At 39.4% G+C, this 20,117-nt stretch overlaps 1 protein-coding gene across 5 annotated transcripts; it reads right to left on the bottom strand.

Annotated features, from left to right (window-relative positions):
- Positions 1-162: 162 nt before the first annotated feature.
- BAG1 (BAG cochaperone 1) lies at positions 163-19,951 on the bottom strand. Of its 5 annotated transcripts, XR_012672428.1 has the most exons (9): positions 19,827-19,950; positions 16,330-16,458; positions 16,097-16,179; positions 15,254-15,367; positions 14,622-14,729; positions 14,325-14,462; positions 9,183-9,248; positions 5,778-5,840; positions 3,446-3,538 (listed from the first exon to the last, which is right to left on the bottom strand). XR_012672428.1 is itself a non-coding variant. In XM_075142343.1 (7 exons), the coding sequence occupies exons 1-7, from the start codon at positions 19,867-19,869 to the stop codon at positions 3,449-3,451; spliced, it is 630 nt and encodes a 209-aa protein (XP_074998444.1). In that variant the 5' UTR covers positions 19,870-19,949; the 3' UTR covers positions 163-3,448. The 5 variants fall into 5 exon arrangements, 2 of the variants coding, with proteins under 2 accessions (XP_074998444.1, XP_074998445.1); XR_012672430.1 differs by lacking the exon at positions 14,325-14,462 and having other exon boundaries at positions 163-3,538; positions 9,183-9,260; positions 19,827-19,951; XR_012672429.1 differs by lacking the exon at positions 3,446-3,538 and having other exon boundaries at positions 5,776-5,840; positions 9,183-9,260; positions 11,539-14,462.
- Positions 19,952-20,117: the final 166 nt, after the last annotated feature.

Below are 20,117 nucleotides of genomic sequence, written 5' to 3'. Positions count from 1 at the left end.
GGAGGCCAGCGGCGGCCGGCTGCGGCTCCCAGACGCTGCCCACTCGCCTGCACGGAGCACGCTGCAACATGGAGAGCAGCATGTATTTTCCTCGCTAAAATACAGCCCACCTACAGCACATCTACAGCATTTAGTAACCGCATCATGACCACGGACAGCAGAGAACTTTCCATATTTTATTTTTACCTTTTCATTTAGGATAGTACAATAAAATAAGTTAACTAAAAAAAATCTAGCCCCAAGTTCCACGGTGTCAAGTACTCCACTCCAAACCACGAGCAACCACTAAAAGTCAAGACAGCCAGACTCCAGGTTTACAGCGACACTAGCTTCGGAGGACTTGGTCACAGAGGACGCCGCTGCAAGCAGCGTATTTTACGCTGTTCCCAGAGAGCAAGCCATCCCGCGGCTCCAGGCTCCGCGGCTCCCTGAACATCGGCTTTGCTTCGTCTCACATGGCAGCTTATAGGGAGCTGGGGGAGAAAGGAGGGCAGGGAAGCGTGTGATTCGATTTCCATCTTCATAAAAGACAAACTTCGTGGTAAGACGCTTTGCCCAATGGCAAATCCCAGGCATGTAAACCCAGCCGGAGCAATACAGCAACTGGAGGGGCAAGAGCAACTAAGGCAAAAGGGAGTCACTTCTCTTTTGACATGATCAGGGCAGATGGCTGGGGTGGGGAAAATGATTCAGTAGGAAAATAGGTATTACAGTAAACCTAGACTACAGAATCAGTGAGAATATATCTTAAGCTTGATTGAGATCTTTACGAATTCTGAAAAATACTTAACATCTCCTCTTCCTTCCCCTTCCTCCCACAATTGTACTCTGCTGCACTTTTCAAAAGCACAGAAGTTTGCTTTCACTGAAACTTAAGGCTATTATGAAAAAATTAAGTGTAGGGCTCCTTTTTCAAAACTAAGTATAAAAGTCAATCCACTCTAGAAGGTCTTAGGTAACTCTAAATACAACCATCCTTTTTCCAAAACGAATCAACTCATTTTTATATTTGGAAGACAAAAAATTTTATACTGCAAAAGTTTGTCTTCATACACATACTTTTGTCCTAGAAACCAAACACTCTGATACCAGCAGTTACCACTGTAAAGCAACTTCAGCTCAGGACACCCACCCTTTGCTGAATCCAAACGTGCTGGTGGAAGAGGTTCATCATCACTCTCTTTGCCTCAAAGTACCAGATTATCAAAAGATCTGCTGTGGAACATCTTAAAGTTAATTCACCTGGCTTTGAGACAGGGTGAGGATGTACTCACAGAAGCACATCTCAAGAAGCAGCAGTTTCTGGGAACGAGGGCTGGGAAGACAACGTCTGCCTATAGCCTTAGCGTTCTCGCCCAAGAGAGAAAAATACGAAGGAGCAGCAGAAACTAGACACAGTCCTAGCCACGACCACAGCTCCCAGTTCTCTTCATGGGCATAAGAGGATACTTTGCTTATTAAACAGGCATCTGTGAAAGTTCAATGCATTAGAAGACTTACATTTGAGAGGGTGAGGATTCTTTCCTTTCACAGGAAAGGGGGTAATTCTGCATCCCCTGAATTAGGCAACAGTGTTGCTGGTGGCTTAAGAGTCAGCTGAATCTGGTCCAGAAGCAGCACCAAGCTAGGTAGGGCTTCACAAAAATGGCTACAACCAACTCTTCTTCCTCCTAACCTTAAAGTGCTGGGAAAATGCAGCATGACCAGATTAGTAGCCTAGGAAAAAATATCCACAGTCCTACCAAACATACCATTTCCTAACATGACAGACAAGCTTCCCAGGAGTTTAGACCTTAAAATCCTCCACAGATGCTGAGAAGAGAGTTACATATGGAAGAAATACAACCTTGAAGAAACTGGTTAACAGTAAAAAATATGGCAACTCCAACTTTGGTATGGTCAAAAGGCATTTTTAGAATAAAAGTGACCCTTTCTAATGCAGGGCTATCACTTCATTTGTCCAATGGCATTTTTCACTAAAGAAATGCTCCTCCGATTACAAACATCAAAGATAATACTTTAATAATAATACTTTAGGTATTATTTAAGGTTTATAATAACTTATTAGAAGTTAACATTTTTTTTTAACGCATTTCCTATTTTTATCTTGAAAGGACAGTTAATCTTAAAACAGTCACATATGGATAAAGACTGACTACCTAAGGGCCATTTCTAAAACATCCTCAGTCTGACTCATTTGAATCAAAAGAGCTTTTCTTTCCCCACAGAAACAGGCTCCTTACCAGTCAATATTTCATCAGCCACTGCATATATGACTGACCTACCGACCAGAAGCATCAGTGAAAAAGCAACTCCCACTGTAGGTACGTTAGCTACGGGCTCTGACCAACAACTGCAAAGTTGGCTGCACCTGCTGACAGTTACTATCTCCTGCAAAAGCTTATTTTTCACCTAACAGAGAAAGCTAAGCACGGCACGTATCGGACTGCAAGAATCAGTCATAGTCCTCAGTCGCATGGCATTGCTAAAATAAAGTTGTGTCACTTTGTAACATGTTATTAAAATTCACTGATTACCTTAACAGACTAGAAATAACCACTGCAATTTTCCATTAAATACAGCATCATGAATTCAGTGAAATCAGAAAAGAAGTATAAAAAAATCTTTCAAAATAGCTCCTTAGTTATACCTTGCTTGAACTGAATCCTTGGTATATGAGCAGCATGAGTAATCTCATTTCATTTCCCACCATAACTCAAGGCAGAACACAAACAATAAAAATAAGAATAATCTATAAAAAACACAGTACATCAGAAATCTATGTAAAAAACATACATCTGTATCAAGGAGCTCAGTAACAACTTAAAGCACCACTCAAAATTAAGTACCATACATGTTACAGTACATGCCATTTATTATGACAATTTAAGGCTAAAATAGGTATGACTCCCTTATAGTCAAGCTTTCTTATATTTATAAATGCATAAAAACATTAGGTAGATACAAATACATAGGGTTTTTTTTTATTGCTCTGAACTGTCTACTACAATGTTCGGCTTTCCCAGATGTCATCTCAGTTTGCCTTTTTCAATCAAGCTGAAGTCCTACAATTGCAACTTATGGCACTTGTACCATTACAGACCTTCTTTGATTTGAGCTGTAAATAAATTCAAAGACATATCAGACAAAATTGCCCATCACTCCAAACTTTGTAACTTAGTTAACTAAACGGTCGTCCATAAGATACATAACAATTCACCACAAAGATTATTTCTTCAATTCTTTAGGAAGGATTTTCTTTTCAAAATAATAGGTCTAACCAAGCGGCAAACAAGACAACCAGCAAGAAATGATTGACTAGTACCAGTCTAACAGACTGGGCTGAAAAAAAAAAAAAAAAGAGCTGAATACGTGCTCCAAAACAAAGAGCAAACTTTTCTTCTTGCTCATAGAGCAATTATGTTTCCTAATTACGTAGGGCAATGCCTCATTCTGCCAGTGCCAAATTTTTTGACTGTAGCTTGTCCATTTCTTGACCAATATTTCCTTCAATGGTATCACACTGGGCAAGAAAAACCTGAGAATAAGAAACAAACATGTTATTGGGGATGCAATTATAGCAATGGTAGATGCTTCTTAAGAACAGAAACCACAAATTCCATCATGAATTTGAAGAAGCCAACTCAACAACCACCTTCCAGTTCAGTTTTAATACTAGCTTATTCACAATTTTGTTTGCCCAGAATCCAACAGAAGCATGGTATTTGATAACACAACAACGTGGTTGCCCATCCTCACCAGTCTGCTGCTGAAGTAGTTTGAGTTGATCCAAAGTTCATAAACAACAACAAGGATCATAAAGGTTCAGACAAGTTAGTGCTTCAGTTTGGAACATGACTTTTAAATCCTTTCTAAAACACGTACTTCTGTAGCCAAGGGTGGGAAAGACAAACCTAAAATTCAGTCAAATCTAAAACAAGCTTTCATTAAACCAAGGCCTCTTCTATTTCTCGGGACTGCAGGGCAACATAAACCCTCATCTTTATCAGTAAGTAGCTGGTAAGTAAGTAAGCTGCCTCAGAAGGCTCCTTTCCAAAAAGGGCAGTCCACAGCACCTTAAGCTTTCTTAGAACCTGCCCACAAGTTCTTACAAGTATAGCAACCCACACGCAGCAATTAAGAGCCAGCAGCCACTGGTCAGCACTTTAAGCCAATTCTTTTAGGCCAATTCCAATGTATGTGAGTACATTGTAGCTTCTGAGCAGACTCTCCCACTATCTATACACGTCTTGCGCTCTGTTGTGCTATGTCTGCACTAGACTTTAACAGTCAAACCAGATATTGAATGTTATTTTTGTTAAAATGACATTAAGAAACTTCCTTCCCTCTAGAGCAGCAAAAGTCAAGGTGGTAACAACTGCAGTTGCTGGCTACAAGTGTTTTGTATCTGTCTCCCCATTCTGGAAGATATGTGATTGCCAGCAACAGAAGGCAGTTAATAGCTCCCCCTCGCTTTCATGAACACTTGAGAGTAAGCAGCATAACTTGCCATTGTTTCCTTGCTCCAGAAAAACAAATTGTTGTTGACTACTCTGGTCTGAAACCTACAGTTGCAGAACACCGTGCCTATAAAAGCAAACAATAATTCTGATCTCTGCTCAACAGAGTCTGTTTTATGCTTTAACAGCAGTTCTTATACAAAGTCCCACTTATTTCTGCAATAACTTCACCCAAGAGTGGAGCTCTAGTAGCTTGCCATGAGGGTTATAGCCGTGCCTCTGTTACAAACTTTTGCTGCTTTGATTAGGCACATGGAATCAAGAGCACGTTCAGAGCCCCATAAAATATAGCTACGCCAGCAACCATCTTCACTTCAATTTGCATTATCTGAACTTAGCTCTGTAACAGAGTACAAAGGGCTTTGTCCCTAAAGCTATAACAAAAAACATTTCTATTATGAAGTACTTCTTGATAAGACTTCCTCTAAAATAGATGTCTATTTTAAAAAATTTGGGAAACATTTATAGAAAGTATTTAATAAGGTTACAGTAAAAGACAAAACATTTCAACTCCATATATGAATGTAAGGTACTTTCACAAATAATTTTCAGGAGTCTAACCTGTGACTGAAGCTAGCATAATACAAATAAAAGCAGTAATACGAGTAGCGTTACTATTCATTTATGGAAGTTTGGCTTTCGGGGGAGGGGGGAGGAGGGATGAATTCCAATATTTAGTAACAAACCTTCAGTTCAAGGCCTCTAAGGAAACAATGCCTAGGAATCTGTAAGCATCATACGATGGCAAAGCAATTAAAAAACCCACTCCCGGCACAGCTGCTCTTCTGTACAGATTTTATTTTAGAGACCATCTACAGAAAGTTTGTATATTGCAACAGAAGTTAAATTTTCCAAAGAACACCTCTTATCAAGGTCCCACAGGAGTTAGAGTTGACTGCATCTTTGTGCCCAGACCTCCTCACTCATTACTCCAGCCCACCGAGATATGGCAAAGGAGGAATCATCCCGTTTTCTTTACAAGTTATCAGAATTACTTTACATCATCAGGCAGCCGTAAGGCCAACCACCAATGTAAATTACAAACATTATCTGAAGACAGCATGAACTATGAAAATCTGTATTTTTGTACAATGTTTTATAAAGCTATTAAATACCTCTTTAAGGGAGGTCATAAGAAATACCAATGTAAGAACAACCACTGAAAAAAATCTAAGCTCTAAACAGCTCTCATTTTCACAAACTCTTGGTATACAAGTACCCAGCATTAACGCAAAACAAAAAAATAAAAATACTCACCTGAACTCTTTTCACCAATGCCTTTTTTTTCAGTTTGCAATCACTGAAATTCTCTGGCAGGTTCTGCGGTAAAATAAACAAGTTAATGCAGCTTAATGTTGAAATTAACGTATTAACCTTACAGCAAAAACTGAATGTATCAAAGAATCCTCTTAACAGGCATCCTGAAAATGCCATGCCTGCTCAGTGAGGATGATTGCACAAGAAAGAATTTAAAAGAAAAAGTCATAAATTCAATAAGTCTGCAATACAACATGCTGATTACAAAGAACTAAGCTAGCAAATTTACCACGTATCTTTAGATAACATACAGCAATAACTGCATACACTACTTTTGTCTACTGTGGCTTATGTTTATTGTTCTGCTGACCTTCAACTTCAGATTTTTTCAGAGACTGTACGATGAACTCATTTCTTACGAACACATTAACTCAATCTCTTGCCATCATTAGAACATATCATCAGTTATGCAGGCATTGCCAGTCTGTTTACGCTGTGCATCTGATCTTCTCTGCAATCTACTCATGGAAGGGCAGATATGAAATGTTACATGCTGACAGCTTTTAATTTAATTCAAACTGCATCATTTTCCATACCTCTACCACCCAATATATTCATGTACGTCATCTTAGCAAATGTTGTATGCTTTGACCTTTCGGAGCAGTGTGAAATTGGGGTGAATTGGGGAATGGTGCTCAGGTTTATGATGTTTTTTTGAAACAGGTAAAACAGATTATTATCATCATATAAAGTTTATATGAACATTCTTAGAAACGTGATGCTCTCACTGTTGAAAATGCATAAAAATCTTGGAGTTTCTCACTGGTATACCTTTTATTTTCCACCCTAACTCCATATCAAAAAGAGGTTTCCCTATACTACCCTTTGTTTCATTTCAGCTAAAATGCAAGTCCCACTGGGAGGTTTCCATACATAATCTTTGATAACAATAAAAAAAAAAAAAAAAAAAGATGCTCTTTGCTTTTAGTGTCCAGCCCAACACACACGGTCTTAAATATAGGAGTCTTGCACATAACCTAATATAGGAGTTAAAAATACACAAGATTCCACACTGAAAAACAGTCCATCATGGAAGTGAAACTACAGGCATCATTCCTGTAGTTTCATCCCAGGAAGTTCAGGGATCACACTGCTCCAGTATTTGTGCAGTAATTAGCACACTGTAAGTGATATCAGATAAAGAAATAATAATCACCAGGCTTAGCACGCATTCCCAGCACCGTGGATGAGGAGAAAATGGGCATGCAACAGAGTGAGCTGGGACACGTTCTTACATTTTACTTCCACATAAACTTCTGGTTTAAAATACCTTTCACTCTTTCTACGCTCAGCTGGAAGAAGGAATGCACAATGCTGCTTCTTGTCTCCTAGGAGAATCTGAAAGTTGGAAGTGGGAGTAACTACTACTACACTAACCTCTTCCCAGGGTCAGTTTTTTTGGTTTATTTTGTTAGTTTGCTTTTAGAAAATGAGTAAGAGAAAGAATCTTCTGTTCCTGTAGTTCCAGCTTCCATTTCTGTTGCGCCAGTACCAGTTTTCCCATACAGCAGCATTGTTAAGCTGTATAAAACTCATATCAGATTTTAACACTTCCCTTCAAGATCAGAAAATGTATCTCCCTTGCAGAGAGCTTTTATGTCAGACGGCACCTCCTGAAACAGAACCAGAAACTGAACATATTTCTTTCAGGTGGAAAAATGATTATCAGTATCAGAGGCACAAGAGAGTATGCGGATTAAGGGAGATACCCTTCCAAATGCAAACTGGTGCAGTGTTATCTCACAAACAGGGACAGAAATATCTAAAAACTAAAAGTTATGTTGGTTGGTTGGTTGGTTTTAAATTGATGTTAATCCTCTTAATACCAAAAACACTCTTCAGTTTGTCCTAAGATGCATTCCATCATCTATCTATCCTTTCCAACTCCTCTTATCTTGTGAGAAAGAGGAGGAGAAGTAGCTTCGAAGGTAAGTTACCAGGCTAACTCTAGGAATCTGTCATGCACAATGTAAATCCTCCTACAGGAGCCTGTTCTACGCTGGTCACTTCCTTCGTTTATGTAATGTTGCCTTATGTCCTTGGACTTACAGCACGGGATAGGTTCAGAAGCTGTTACTACATTTTCAACAACGGTCTGCCTAAAATGAAAACTCCTTTTTACAAGTGGCACATGTCCATTTTCCAAAGCACAGCTTTTTTTTCAGTTGTTCATTTTGGAAGCTACTCTGGTCTTTACAAAGCGTATTTTCTAGTATTGTGTGCTGCAATAAGCCCTTGCTCACGGTAGCATGCTAAAACCACGTCTCGTCCCAATAAGCAGGACACTGTGAAAAGATTGTATTACATGCTTTTTTTCAGAAACTGAATGCTCCAAAGACATTGCAAAACAATTGAGAAGTTAATTTAAAGCTGTGGTTGAATTCTCTTCAAACACCAGTTCTAGTTCACAAATAAAAAAAGCGGCCTTCAGAGTATCTATAGTTGTCACGGGGAAAAAAAGGTTAAAAAAATACTATAAAGTTATATGAAGTATTCTAAGGGATCTTAGACATAGGACCCTGCAATCACACAAGAAAACATTCCTAATTTTCCCTTGGTTTTCAACAACACAACTCACTTTTTAAAATTAACAAAATATGACAAGAAACATTTAACATGAAGAGAGTATTTGATGCGTACTGTTTTGACTCCATACATGTAATAGCCTGAGAGAACAAAGATGGGTTAGGCCTAATTATTAATGGCTGATTCTTACCAGAAAATGAAGATGTTATCTCATTGTCAAAGAAATTCTTTTATGCCTTGAATTTTTCCATGACTTGGAATTTCTTAATAACCAAATTAAAAATGAAATTATGCACTAGCTCAGTTACACTGCCCATCTCCCTTTGCTGAGTACTTATTTCAGGCTGTACTTTCTGAAAGAGATTCTGGCCTATGCAAGTATTCCTACCAATCTGAAATAGCAAATTACAATTTTCTATCATCAGAATAGGCCTAAATTAACTTTCAATAGCAGACAGGGAACTCCAGCTGGGCTTACCACACAAAGTCTGTTTCTAAAACAGATATCAGTAACTGGAGGAAACTTTGAAATCTGAGTGTAGAGAAGACATTCAAAGTATTTCTATTTTTTGACAACATTTTTCAAAACTGGTCTTTTTAATTACATCTGTGTGTGCAAACTCCTATGTTTGCTTGCACACCTTCATAGCCTTTTTTTTTTTTTTTAAATCACACCTTGTAATCCCCTTGGCAGAGACATGGAATTGGAAGGCCTAAATGTACTAACTTACCAAGCTGCTTAAAAGGTGCCTTGCAATCAAATTAGTAAAGTTTACAAATCTTAACATCAAATTAAATCTCGCAGTCTCTCTGTTTTACCTTAGTCAGCTTACGTCTCCTCTCCAGGAATACGTTGTCCAACTATTCAGGGTTTAACAGGTGAAGCTGGCAATAAACCTTAAGTCACAATAACATTTCAATATTTAATTAAAATCAAATTTAATTAAAGAAGGAGTAGCTTAAGCCTAGGCAGTGCTTATGCAAAACTCTTGCCAAATCTACGTTTTCATGCTAGCATTGCTTGCAGAGCAGTAATTTGCATTAGTATATGGCTTTCTACTGCACCGCGTATTTTTACTTTTATAGCAGGTCTCCTCTTTGCATTGCGCCTTCTCGGTGACAAAACCCTGCTCAAGTCTCACAGTCCTTGGTCTGTATGGTCTTAAACTTTCAGAAGTGATGCAGTGCTGGCTCCACCCCAGCAACTTCTGTAGAACTCCTGGCCACAGGTTCTTTATCCTCCCCCCATCCACCCAGAAACAGAGCCCGAGTCCCCCTGTTACCAGTGACTATATCCCACCCCACACCCCTGAATTCAGAGTTGCTTAACCACGTCTCTTCAAGAGTTCTCACCCTGCAGATACAGTGACAAGATGCACTGCAGAGACATGTTACATCATCTTTTGTATGCACAACACTCATGCTTTATGTAAGAAATCCTTAAAACCAATCACCGTTTACACAGGAATAAATTCATGTGTGTGCGTTTTCCTGCCTCTAGACCCTCTCTAGTCTTGAGTGTTCTTTTAACTACGAACCCAGCATCCCTCTCTCCTGAGCACTGCTTCTTACGAAATGCAGACTCTCTTGTCATTTCTTTACCCTCTCCCAGCTGATCTCCTAATAAAACCACCTCCCTTCGCCACAGAACATCACCTTCAGCTCTGCTCAAGTTCCATTTGTTTTGGAAGCGCTTCCGATAACAATTTTTGAGCTTAGTGTTACCACCACATCTTTGTTCTCCTCTTTGGTTATTTCTTATTTCCCAAACCATAGACCCCAGTAGGTAGTATCTGATGCCTGAATCCACTTTATAGCAGTGTAGTCAGTTAATAAACAAACCAAATGCTAGTCAAATTTATTACTTATGACTATCTTATCAGAACCAGAAGGGACACCATTCTTAAAATAGGCAATCTCCTACACTAGCAGTCACTAGCAATAATAGCTAGAAACATTTTTGGTTTGTTATCAAATTGCTTAAAAAAAAATAAAAATCACTCTGCTACACAGGGCACCAATGCTAATCAGTTGCAAACAAGGATTTTTTGCTGACACCCCATCCATCTAGCAGGAAGCTTCTTCATTAGTTTCTTTTAAAAATCCAAAACAACGTATAGTATTTTAGTGTCTAGTTTTTATTGACTACCAGCCCTTCACTATTTTTTAACTTATTGTTAAGTAAGTTGGTAAATTGGGTAAGCACATTACATTGACACTGAATCTTTTTCATCTAAGTAGATCTGAGCAGCTTCTTTAAAAGCAGCTATTAAACGGCAGCATTTGTCAAGGGGTTTTCTGAATGCAGAAGTGGTAACTGTGCGCTCTACCCTCACTGAAGGATGATAGTATTTTCACGCTCCTTGTGCTTTAGAAAAAATTTCCCCTGAAGATTTGATTTTATGTTTATGATTCATGCTAAGAGATTTAAGAATTATAATAAGAAATGTTCATCAAATGTTTATTTATCCAGATAAATTCAAAGGTTTAGTAATAAGTTCTCATGTTATTGTAAGTGGCAAGACTTCCCAGAAGTCTGGGAAATGTCTGTTACAGGCACAATGATGTTTTTTTCAGAATATTTCTTTCCTTTAATCCTTAAAATGTTAATTTGGTATTGATTTACCAGATGACAAGTAAAGCAGGGACAAGGAGACAGTGAAAAAAGCTTAATTAGAACAGTACAGTAATTTAAGTAAGTTTTACGAAGGAATTATAACTAAAAAAAATCCTCAGGAAAGGAGGACGGGCCACCAGAACATAATTATGAGTCAGTAGTGTTATCGATGTCCTCATGCTGATACATGCAATTTGACAGATGATTTTGTCGTGAATTTATGTAAGCAAAAATCAGTGACTGGTATTTCAGAAAAGAAAGCTTTTTTTCCCGTTGTTAGAACAATCTGTTCTCTGCAATGTTGTCTTCCTAGATTATAAATCTGCCATTTAATAAGAGATCATCATGAGAACAAAGTAATCTCTCAGATTGCAATATCTGTGACAGACTTCACGTAAATTAGAGCAGGCTTACAAGAAGTACACAGTGTCATGACTGTGGATTTAAATTTTCCTATTGATCTCAGAAAGCTTTCCTTTTTTTTCTTGAAAAAGCCTTTCAGTTATTTAAAAAACTGTGCCAGCTGATCAAGTCGAGGATTTTCTGTGTTCTACTCACTGAGATTTGTAGAAAGTAGTGTACTTTGACTTTTCCTCCTGGACCAAATGTTTTAACTGCTGAAATAAATGGCATTTCTGGTGATGCGCACACACAATTCTTCAACTGTTGAACATGACTCAATTTGTATTCCTCCTGAAGAAAACTTCAAAGATCTGTGGCTTATGGGAACATCTGACTGTGTCACAGCATTCAAAAATTTGTAAGATGTTCACCAGATCCCTCCACCCTTCTTGCTGTGGAAGCAGTAGCTATTTAAACACATTTAATGTTAAAACGTTTAAGTTACAGCTACTCTACCCAAAAGCATCCCTTCAAGACTTTCCTTTCACGCCTCTGGCAGTGACAACGCCGTTATTTTTTTCTCTCCCACCCCAATACTGTATGACTACCGACCTACTTCTCCACTTCCTAAATCACTTCTTTTAAATTCATAGTTGTTGAATACATGGAGTCTAGTAAAAAGGAGTATTAGTTCCAAACTCAGCTCCTCTAATTAATGAGCTTGTCTGCCAACAGTAAGAGTGTGACACCCCTAGAATAGATAGTAAACAATATGCAGGCTTCCTCACCCTTAGCTCTCTGTAACCATACAAATCTAATTTTCTATCCAGCTAAATGTTTTTGATTGATCCAAACAATGTATGACAGCCAAGACACTTTAAAGAGCTTTTACAACAATTCTGCCAAAGAAACAAACTGGAATATTTATAGCGTGAGCTTGCTGTATGTTTCACTTCCACAATGTATCCATTCTTCTGTCTTAGCAGAAAACAGCTCACTCAGTCACTCTTTTTTTCCCTTATCTTTTTTTAACACGCTGTTGAATGAATCAATAGCACATCTAATACTAACTACTGCATAAAACAATTCTGAGACACAGATAAAATACTTTCTCGAAGCTTCACGCTTTTCTGCTTTGCATTTCTATTTACCACTTTTTACTTCAGTGGAACCCATTTATTGTTCATATACATACCTCATTACCGTCCTGTGTTGCACAACAACAGTACAGCTAAGTAATACCTCAGGAAGTTGGTGGCCTGTTCATCTGATCTGGTGTAATACCAGTACACTGAACAGCTACATTTTATGTAAAGATTCCACCCAACTACACGCATCTCATCTGCAAGATTTCACAGAAGTTTCACAGAAGTTCAGTTTTCATGACAAAAATCCCATCCGCCTTTGCTTATTAAAACAAGTAAATATGGACTTTGGTGTGTGTAACCTAACTTCAATGACTGGTAATAAAAACTCTCACTTATTTCTTGCTTTAAAAACCGTGAGGCTCATCAATGTCATAGGCTCTTACACAACAAAGTAACAAACAACTATTACAAATATTAAAAGGTATTAATTATAATTAGTTTTAGCTCTGGCTGCTCCACTTCCACAAGAGACAAAACTGAGGCACAGGGACTCCATCATTTCCTAAATCTAAACATGAAGTCACCAGGTTATAAGTCTTCGAAAATCTTGTACTAAACCTAAAAGTCCCTTGTCCAGTACTATTTAGAGTATTTTGGATAAGGAGATAGATAATAGCATGCTTTCTGTTTAAGCCATGCAAAAAGTACCAGAATCAAAAGTAAACTTGGGAAACTCAGTTTGGATTAATTAGGAAGCAATGAAAACGGTTTTTCAAGGCTGCTTGCTGGGTTCCAGAACTGTACACCAGCATACAAGTACTGACTTTTTTCTAAATAGTACTTAGTATCAGAAGTTGAAGGGATCAGAAATAAGCTTTAATCCCATCCAAATGACACAGTTGTCACCTTATTGCTATTTTCATGGTAACACATAGTAAATCTGCCACTTCAAACAGGGAAACAGTTATACGAAGTCTGTATGTCTAACAGCGTTCAAGAACTGTCAGCAAAATATTTTCCTCTATATGAGGCAGAAAAGGAAAGAGAAATTTTAAGACTTTAAAATACTTAGCATATTACAATTTTAAAAAAAAGTATTTAAGAACTGTTGGCTATAACAAACAGCAAAGGCTAATTTACCATTAAAGGTGCACAACATGAAAGGAGGAAATAAGTTAATGAGCTCCCCACCATTCCTAGGAACACATCCATATTGTATAGCATTTGATGATGGCCAATTCAAATTATTACTCTATGATTTAGTCTCCTGCTGAACTTTTTCAAAGTGTCCATCAATTAAACTACATTTGGTTCACCAATTATAGGCATTTGCAGGGCATCTTTCTGAAACAATCCCATAAAGTGTCACTGTGCAAAGGAATAGACCCAAAGATATCACTACCACAGAAAAGCAGCATTTTTCTTTCAGAGCAGATTATTATGATCATGATATGCAACATAATTACATAATGAAGTTTACAGAGAATGACCAGCAGACAGAGAAACAGCATAAGGAAATACCCTAGTTGCCATAATCTTCTATTTACCTCTGCACAAGTCCCTTATTCTCACCTAGCTCTCAGCTACTACATGATACAGGAAGACATATATTATACTCTGGAAATATGCTGTAAGGTTATGATCCATTAATGACTGTGAAGCACTTGGATATACCCCAGTACATTCCAAAGAAAGAATCCAGCCCTCAATATGCAGGCATCTCAAATAAAAGTACTGTCAGTCCACACACGACTGACCAGCAAATTCTTCAGTCTTCAGGATCTCCTTGTTCTTAAGCAATGTAGAATACAAAGTGTATCTGGTTTTTTTTTCCAGACCTTTACTGTTACCATGAAGTTTAACATGAAAGTTTGCCAAGACAAACTAAAAGGGTAAAACTCGAGTAAAGGATACCCATTTCATGTAGTCTTAACAGGCTGCTGCCCCAAATGAAGCTCTTCTGTAGAATGGGGATGCATACACAAGCATTAATGTCACCATTTAGAAATAGATGCTGCCAAGTAGCCTTTTGGAGACATACAGGGGCAAGAGCTGGATATTAAAGAAAAAATGAGCAAACCAATTAACTAATTTTCAAAGCCAAAATAAATTCGTTAGTATTTTAAAATATCAAATAAATTACAAGAAAGATACATTCCTAACAGTAAGTTGCTGCTGGGGTTTGACCCTCTTCTGTGGTTGTTTACTTACAATGGCATCAATCTGTTCCAGGATCTTCATGAACTGCTCTGCAGTTCCTTTTATTCTCTTGTCCAGCTGTTTTAGCGCTTCTGCTTGGAGATCCTTTGCTAAAAATCCCTGAGGAGGAAAAAGAGGGAAGGAAAGACAAACTTATTCCATACCCTACAGAGTACTCAGCTTAGAAAATCTGTTAATCCACCACAGCAGAAAACATCTTTTACTATTTCTGTAGTTTCAAGTATGATAGGGACTCCAACCTCAATCTGTATTCTATCAATCCTTGAAAAGCTAAATGTAAGATCTGCTAGATTTACTTAAAAGATTAAACAGGTAACAGAGATTCTCCTTTGGACTTTGAGAGAACTCTTTATGTTTTTCTAGATCTAAAGAATATAATTTATTCAATATGCAACAATATTTACCTTTTTCCAAACAGTGCCATGTCTTCATTTTGCAAACTCATAAATAGTATTTGAAATTCAGTAAGAATTTTACAGGCCCCCTGGACAGCCAGGAGGGGCTCCTTGGACAACAGGAGCTTATTATTGACTACACAAAACCTTTAAACAGTATTTTTTTTAAATATATATACCTACAAAACTGTTTTTTCAAAGATATAAAATGATACAACACTGGCATACCTTCTGGATACTTGTGAATTCTTTATTAACTTCCTCTAATTTATTAGCTATTTGCTCCACTGACTTCTCCAAATCTTTTAACTTCTTTAATTCAGCCTCTTCTTCTGGACTATTCTGTGTATTCAAAAGTACAACATTCACAACTATGAAACAAACAGAGTCACTATGCAGCTAAAAAGCAGCAACAGTGGTGATACAGATATAAAAGCTTTTGCTGATTTAAAATACATACTACACTGTGGTTATTCTTTCCATATTTTAATACCTATCAAATAAGCTTCTTCCAAAGCTTAATTACAAATACAGTCAAAGTGGCAAAATATACAAACACATTAAATGAGATTAATTTGAAGGGAGAAAGGAAAAGTGCAAACAATTTTTTTCTGTTAGCGTAGCATCTTTAAAGTAGAGGTATCATTAATATCACGAGATATTACCTTGTCCTCTACTTGGCAAAGCTAACCACAAGTTATTTCACTAGAAATAACCCAGCAGACTCAGTAGCTACAGCCTTTTTTTTTTTTAACCAGAAAAATTAGATGGTTAGATAAGGTCATCAGTGCACAGAAGGTTCATGAGCACTGACAAGCAAGAGATTAGACAGAAGTTTGTCAATAAAGTAAGGCAGAAGTCAGTCAATAATGTAATTTCAGAAATGTACAAACTGCAGTTATTTGCAGTAAAATTGTGGTGGATTGATAGTATTTGAACTCAACTTTTTGGGTAGGTATATAAGATTAGGTTTATGCCATAACCTCTTTCTGTGTTCAGCAGCCGAATCACCGACAGAAATGACGATAATTTAAGAAGGAAAAAAAAAAAAGGTCCAAAGGCAACACTTACCCTTTTCCCAATCAACATGACTTTGCAACCATTTTTAACACCAAGTGCTGACAACGGTTGTTCCAATTCTTTCAGAGACTTCCCTAAATGGAAAACGAGAGACGAAAAAATCAGTTAAAATATAGTTGGTGGCATAAGAATGTCTTTTTGAAAACATTCAAAACATGGACACCTGAAAGTGACTAAGATGAAAGGTATCATCTATAAGAAACATTGACAGATTTATAAGTTACCTTTGTATATCAGTTTCTGAAAAGGAACTGGAACTCCAGTGACTTGTTCAATAAGTACAGCCATGTCTTGTAGTGTAGGTTCACCATCTTCTTGTTGAGCAGCAACCTGAATACTGTGTTTTTCATTACCTAACAAAAAACAGAGTAACAATAATACTTACTGTTACTTAGAAAATATTACAGGGAATCGATTTCTAATATTTATTTCAATTAATGCAGAAAGTTCTCAAATCACTGATTCTCATGTACAATCACAATTTTCAGTCAAAGGATTCTATTGCATTTCCTTCCTCTCAGAGTGATTTACCTCAGCTGAAAATTTTGTTTTACATTCTAATAACCTGAAGAGTTGGATCAGGCGTAGTCTACTGGCATAATGCTCCTGCTAAATATTATTCCCCACCTCTTTTTAAGAGTCCAGACATCCCACAGGCTAAAGCATGAAAGCCCACACCTTCCATTCCCTACTTGTAGGAACTTTTAATGGTATGAGTCTTGGGGAATCTGAAACAATTTATCATTTCCGTTGCTCCCTACTCCTCATGCATGAGAAGCTAGCAACCAATGTCTACCCTGCCTCCCGTCCACCAGCCACCCGACAGAATTCTCATGGTCCAAAAATTATTCCTCCCCATAATACTGCTGATACGCAGCCTTAACCACTTTGAGAAGTCTCAGTCTGTATGTCATCTTTCACTTACGGAGCATGCTATCCAGACTCTCTAAGATTACTTGCATGCAAACAGCAGGAAGTTCTTAGAAAAAAGGAGTATGTCTATTAATCTCTGCTTTGCAATAGACCCTTTCTATAACTCTCTGCTCCCACACACTTAAGGCCTGTCAATCTGAAAGCACCCACGGGAATCAGCCACCACAGGCTGTAAGGGAAACCAAGACAGGCATTTTTTTACTTTGCAGGAAGAGAGAAGTCCTTAACAAACACCAGAAAGAAAACTATTGTCATGCCACTAATTTGAAGTGCACATATCTTTTGCAAAGAAGAGTGCTAGAAACATCAATTTTAAAATGTTCCAGCCTCTCAGAGTCTCGTGACAAGTGACACTGTGGTCTCAAAAACTTGCAAGCTCCAACAATATTTCTTAATTCCAAAATGGTTTTAAGCTCAAAATCCCATTATACAAACTCTCCCCCAAGCATCTTCCATAAACAGACCTTCTTCCCAATTTGTTTTGGGGAGGGCGGGGGGGGGGGAAATGTAGGTCCTAACCTCAATATATTTCAAAAGCTTGTTTTGGTATATACAACTGCTTTGTGTAAGGGCTGTGCCTGTCAGCAGTTGAGAGAAAAAACAAACAAACAAACAGCAAATGGGGAAGAGAACAGCTGAAGTTTGCTTAGCAATAGAAACAGTTTTAATAGCAAATTATGAGTATCACTTTAGGCAGACTGTCACAAAAATTTTACTGTAAATTCACAACAGAGTGAAATCACCCTGCAAACTCCTCATGGGTTACAACTGGTATCATAGCTTATCAGTTTGCTTCAGTAAATGACAATACTAATTTAAAGTAACCACAAGTGCAAAATTCCAAAGTCGTTTTTTTAAAAAAGCCTAAATACATTTAAAAAACAGGTCAATTCAATTTCTTGCAGACTGTCCAGTGATACATGTGGGTCTACTACCATCCTCTTTCCTAACCCTTATTTCCATCTTTCCCCACTTTCACTCATGCATGCAAAACTTTAATAAAAACATTTGTGCTAAGTAGTAAACCAGCATCTGACAGCAACAGGTACAAATCAGACAGCTGAAGTCCAAGATGAAGGATGCCTTCTATTTGCTATTTATTAATGACAAAGTAACTACCAGATAAGAAAACAACTGGAAAGATAAAAACATTCTCAGATAAGATGACTGTTGGCGAACAGCAAGATGTTGGAATTATAAATACGTCAATATCGTTAAGTTATTGTCATCTTTGCAAATGAAAACCCCTCAGATCAAATGGAGTTCTCTGAAGGCATCAATGAGCACATGAATCATAAAGATTCAAACAGATTATTCCTCATTAAAGACTCTTAGATAAAACTGCCAGGTGATAAAGGAAACATTTTCACGAAATAATGTATCAAACACATCAGTAACAGTTTGAAAACATGAACGAGCAAGCAGAAATAAACAATAAGCTCTAAAGGTGGAAAGAACGTCACCAACATAGTGCAAACAGATCAGGAGCAGAATTTATTTTTTAATAATTAAAAAATAATCCATAAAAAAATCACAAGTTTTGTTAACAAAAATCAGCTGATGAATACCTCGCTGATCTAATACCTTACTATCCTTCTCATTCCTCCTACTGCCTCACCTAGATCCACTTCAGTAAAAATTAAGTACGGTATTTCCCATCTTATTTTTAAGAACTATAGTTCTTAAGAATAATCCAGGCTATTACCACCTCTTTGCAGCAACTTTTTATATTTATTTGCAGACTTAACCACACCTTCCCTTTCACCTTCTTCTCCCTCCTCCTATTTCTCTTCTCGAGGAAAAAAAGCTCAGTCATGTCAGCTGGCCTTTGGGCAACCTATTTCATCAGGTCAGCACCCAACTGTCACACTGAAGAAACCACCACTTTCTGTTGCAACCTTGCATCTCGCCAACTGCAAATATTCAAGCTTATTCAACACACAAGGCGAGCACCTGCTTTTAACATACAGTGCTGACTTCAGTGATTTATTTCATCTAAATGAAAACTGCTACCAAAGAAGTGATCTCTGCTCTGTGCTCTCTGGCAAGGACAGCCTTGTCACCTGTGCCCACCATCATCCCTACATCCTGCAGAGAGTTTGATCATCTTGTTGATATGGAAAAAGCTATTTATTTTTCCTGCTGTTGGATCAGCTTGAGGGAGACGGCGGGAAGACGCGGCCAGCAGAGGAATGAAACCTTACGGTAGCAGCCGGCACCGGGGTGGGGCTAAGCAGAGGATGAGCCGTGCTCCCCTGAGGCCCAGGCAGGTCCGGCCGCCGGCCCAGCGAGGCCGGGGACGCTGCCGCCACCCAGCTGACAGCCGCAGTCCCGCGCAGGCGCCGGCAGCGGCAGCTCCGGCATCTTCTGTCTCCCCGAGGCTTTGCGGAGCTGCAGCCGCGGGCACCCGGGCGCCAAAGGCAGTCACACACCCGTTCCCCCCTCAGCGCTCTGGGCCGCCGCCGGGCGCCTTCCAGCGCCGCGGCCCGCGCGTTTCCCGCTTACCCCCGACGCCAGGGGCACCGCAGGCCCGCCCCGCCCGGCCGGGCTACCGTTAGCGGTCGAGACGAGGTTCGCGGGGAGCAGGGGCGGCAGGGAAGAGCGGCCCCGGGGCCGGGAGGAGCCCCCGGCAGCCGGGGCCCACCCCACACGCTCTCGGCGGGGGCCGAGGCACCGGGGCCAGCTCAGGGTAAGGGGCGCGGCGGGAAGACGCCGCGGGCCGCGCTCGGCTCAGCTCGGCAGCGGCTGGAGACGGGCCCCCGCCCGCCGGCCCTCGGGCGGCTCTTACTGTAAGTGACGGTGACGGTAACCGGGGCTCCGGGCGCCGCCATCTCACCCCCGACGCAAGGAAACCCTCCTGCGGGCGCCTCCCGCGGCGCGCCGGTAGGGCGTCACTTCCGCCCCAAAGCCCTGCCCCTCCAGCCTGGAAGGGGCATGACGTCATAGGGGCGGGGCTTCCACGGGACTGTCGTCCGGCGCCGTCAGGGGCGAGGTGGCGACGTCAGGCGTCGGGTTTGTCATTGTCACGAGCGCGAGGGGAGAGCTCAGGGTTTCAGGCGGCGGCGCGCGAGCAGGGAGG

The sequence above is a fragment of the Calonectris borealis genome, chromosome 2 (assembly GCF_964195595.1).
Source record: "Calonectris borealis chromosome 2, bCalBor7.hap1.2, whole genome shotgun sequence".
Lineage (NCBI taxonomy): Eukaryota > Metazoa > Chordata > Aves > Procellariiformes > Procellariidae > Calonectris > Calonectris borealis.
The sequence above is the reverse complement of the archived record's forward strand: the minus strand, read 5'-3'. Positions and strand labels throughout refer to the sequence as shown.

What these genes read in the sequence shown, in the direction of transcription:
- BAG1 (XM_075142343.1), bottom strand. Translation starts at nt 19,869, where the DNA reads ATGGCGGCGCCCGGAGCCCCGGTTACCGTCACCGTCACTTACA. An exon ending in AATTCACAAGTATCCAGAAG is followed by an intron (nt 14,730 to 15,253) that starts GTATGCCAGTGT and finishes TTTCCTCCTCAG; the next exon opens with GGATTTTTAGCAAAGGATCT. An exon ending in CATTGGTGAAAAGAGTTCAG is followed by an intron (nt 3,539 to 5,777) that starts GTGAGTATTTTT and finishes TCTTATTCTCAG; the next exon opens with GTTTTTCTTGCCCAGTGTGA.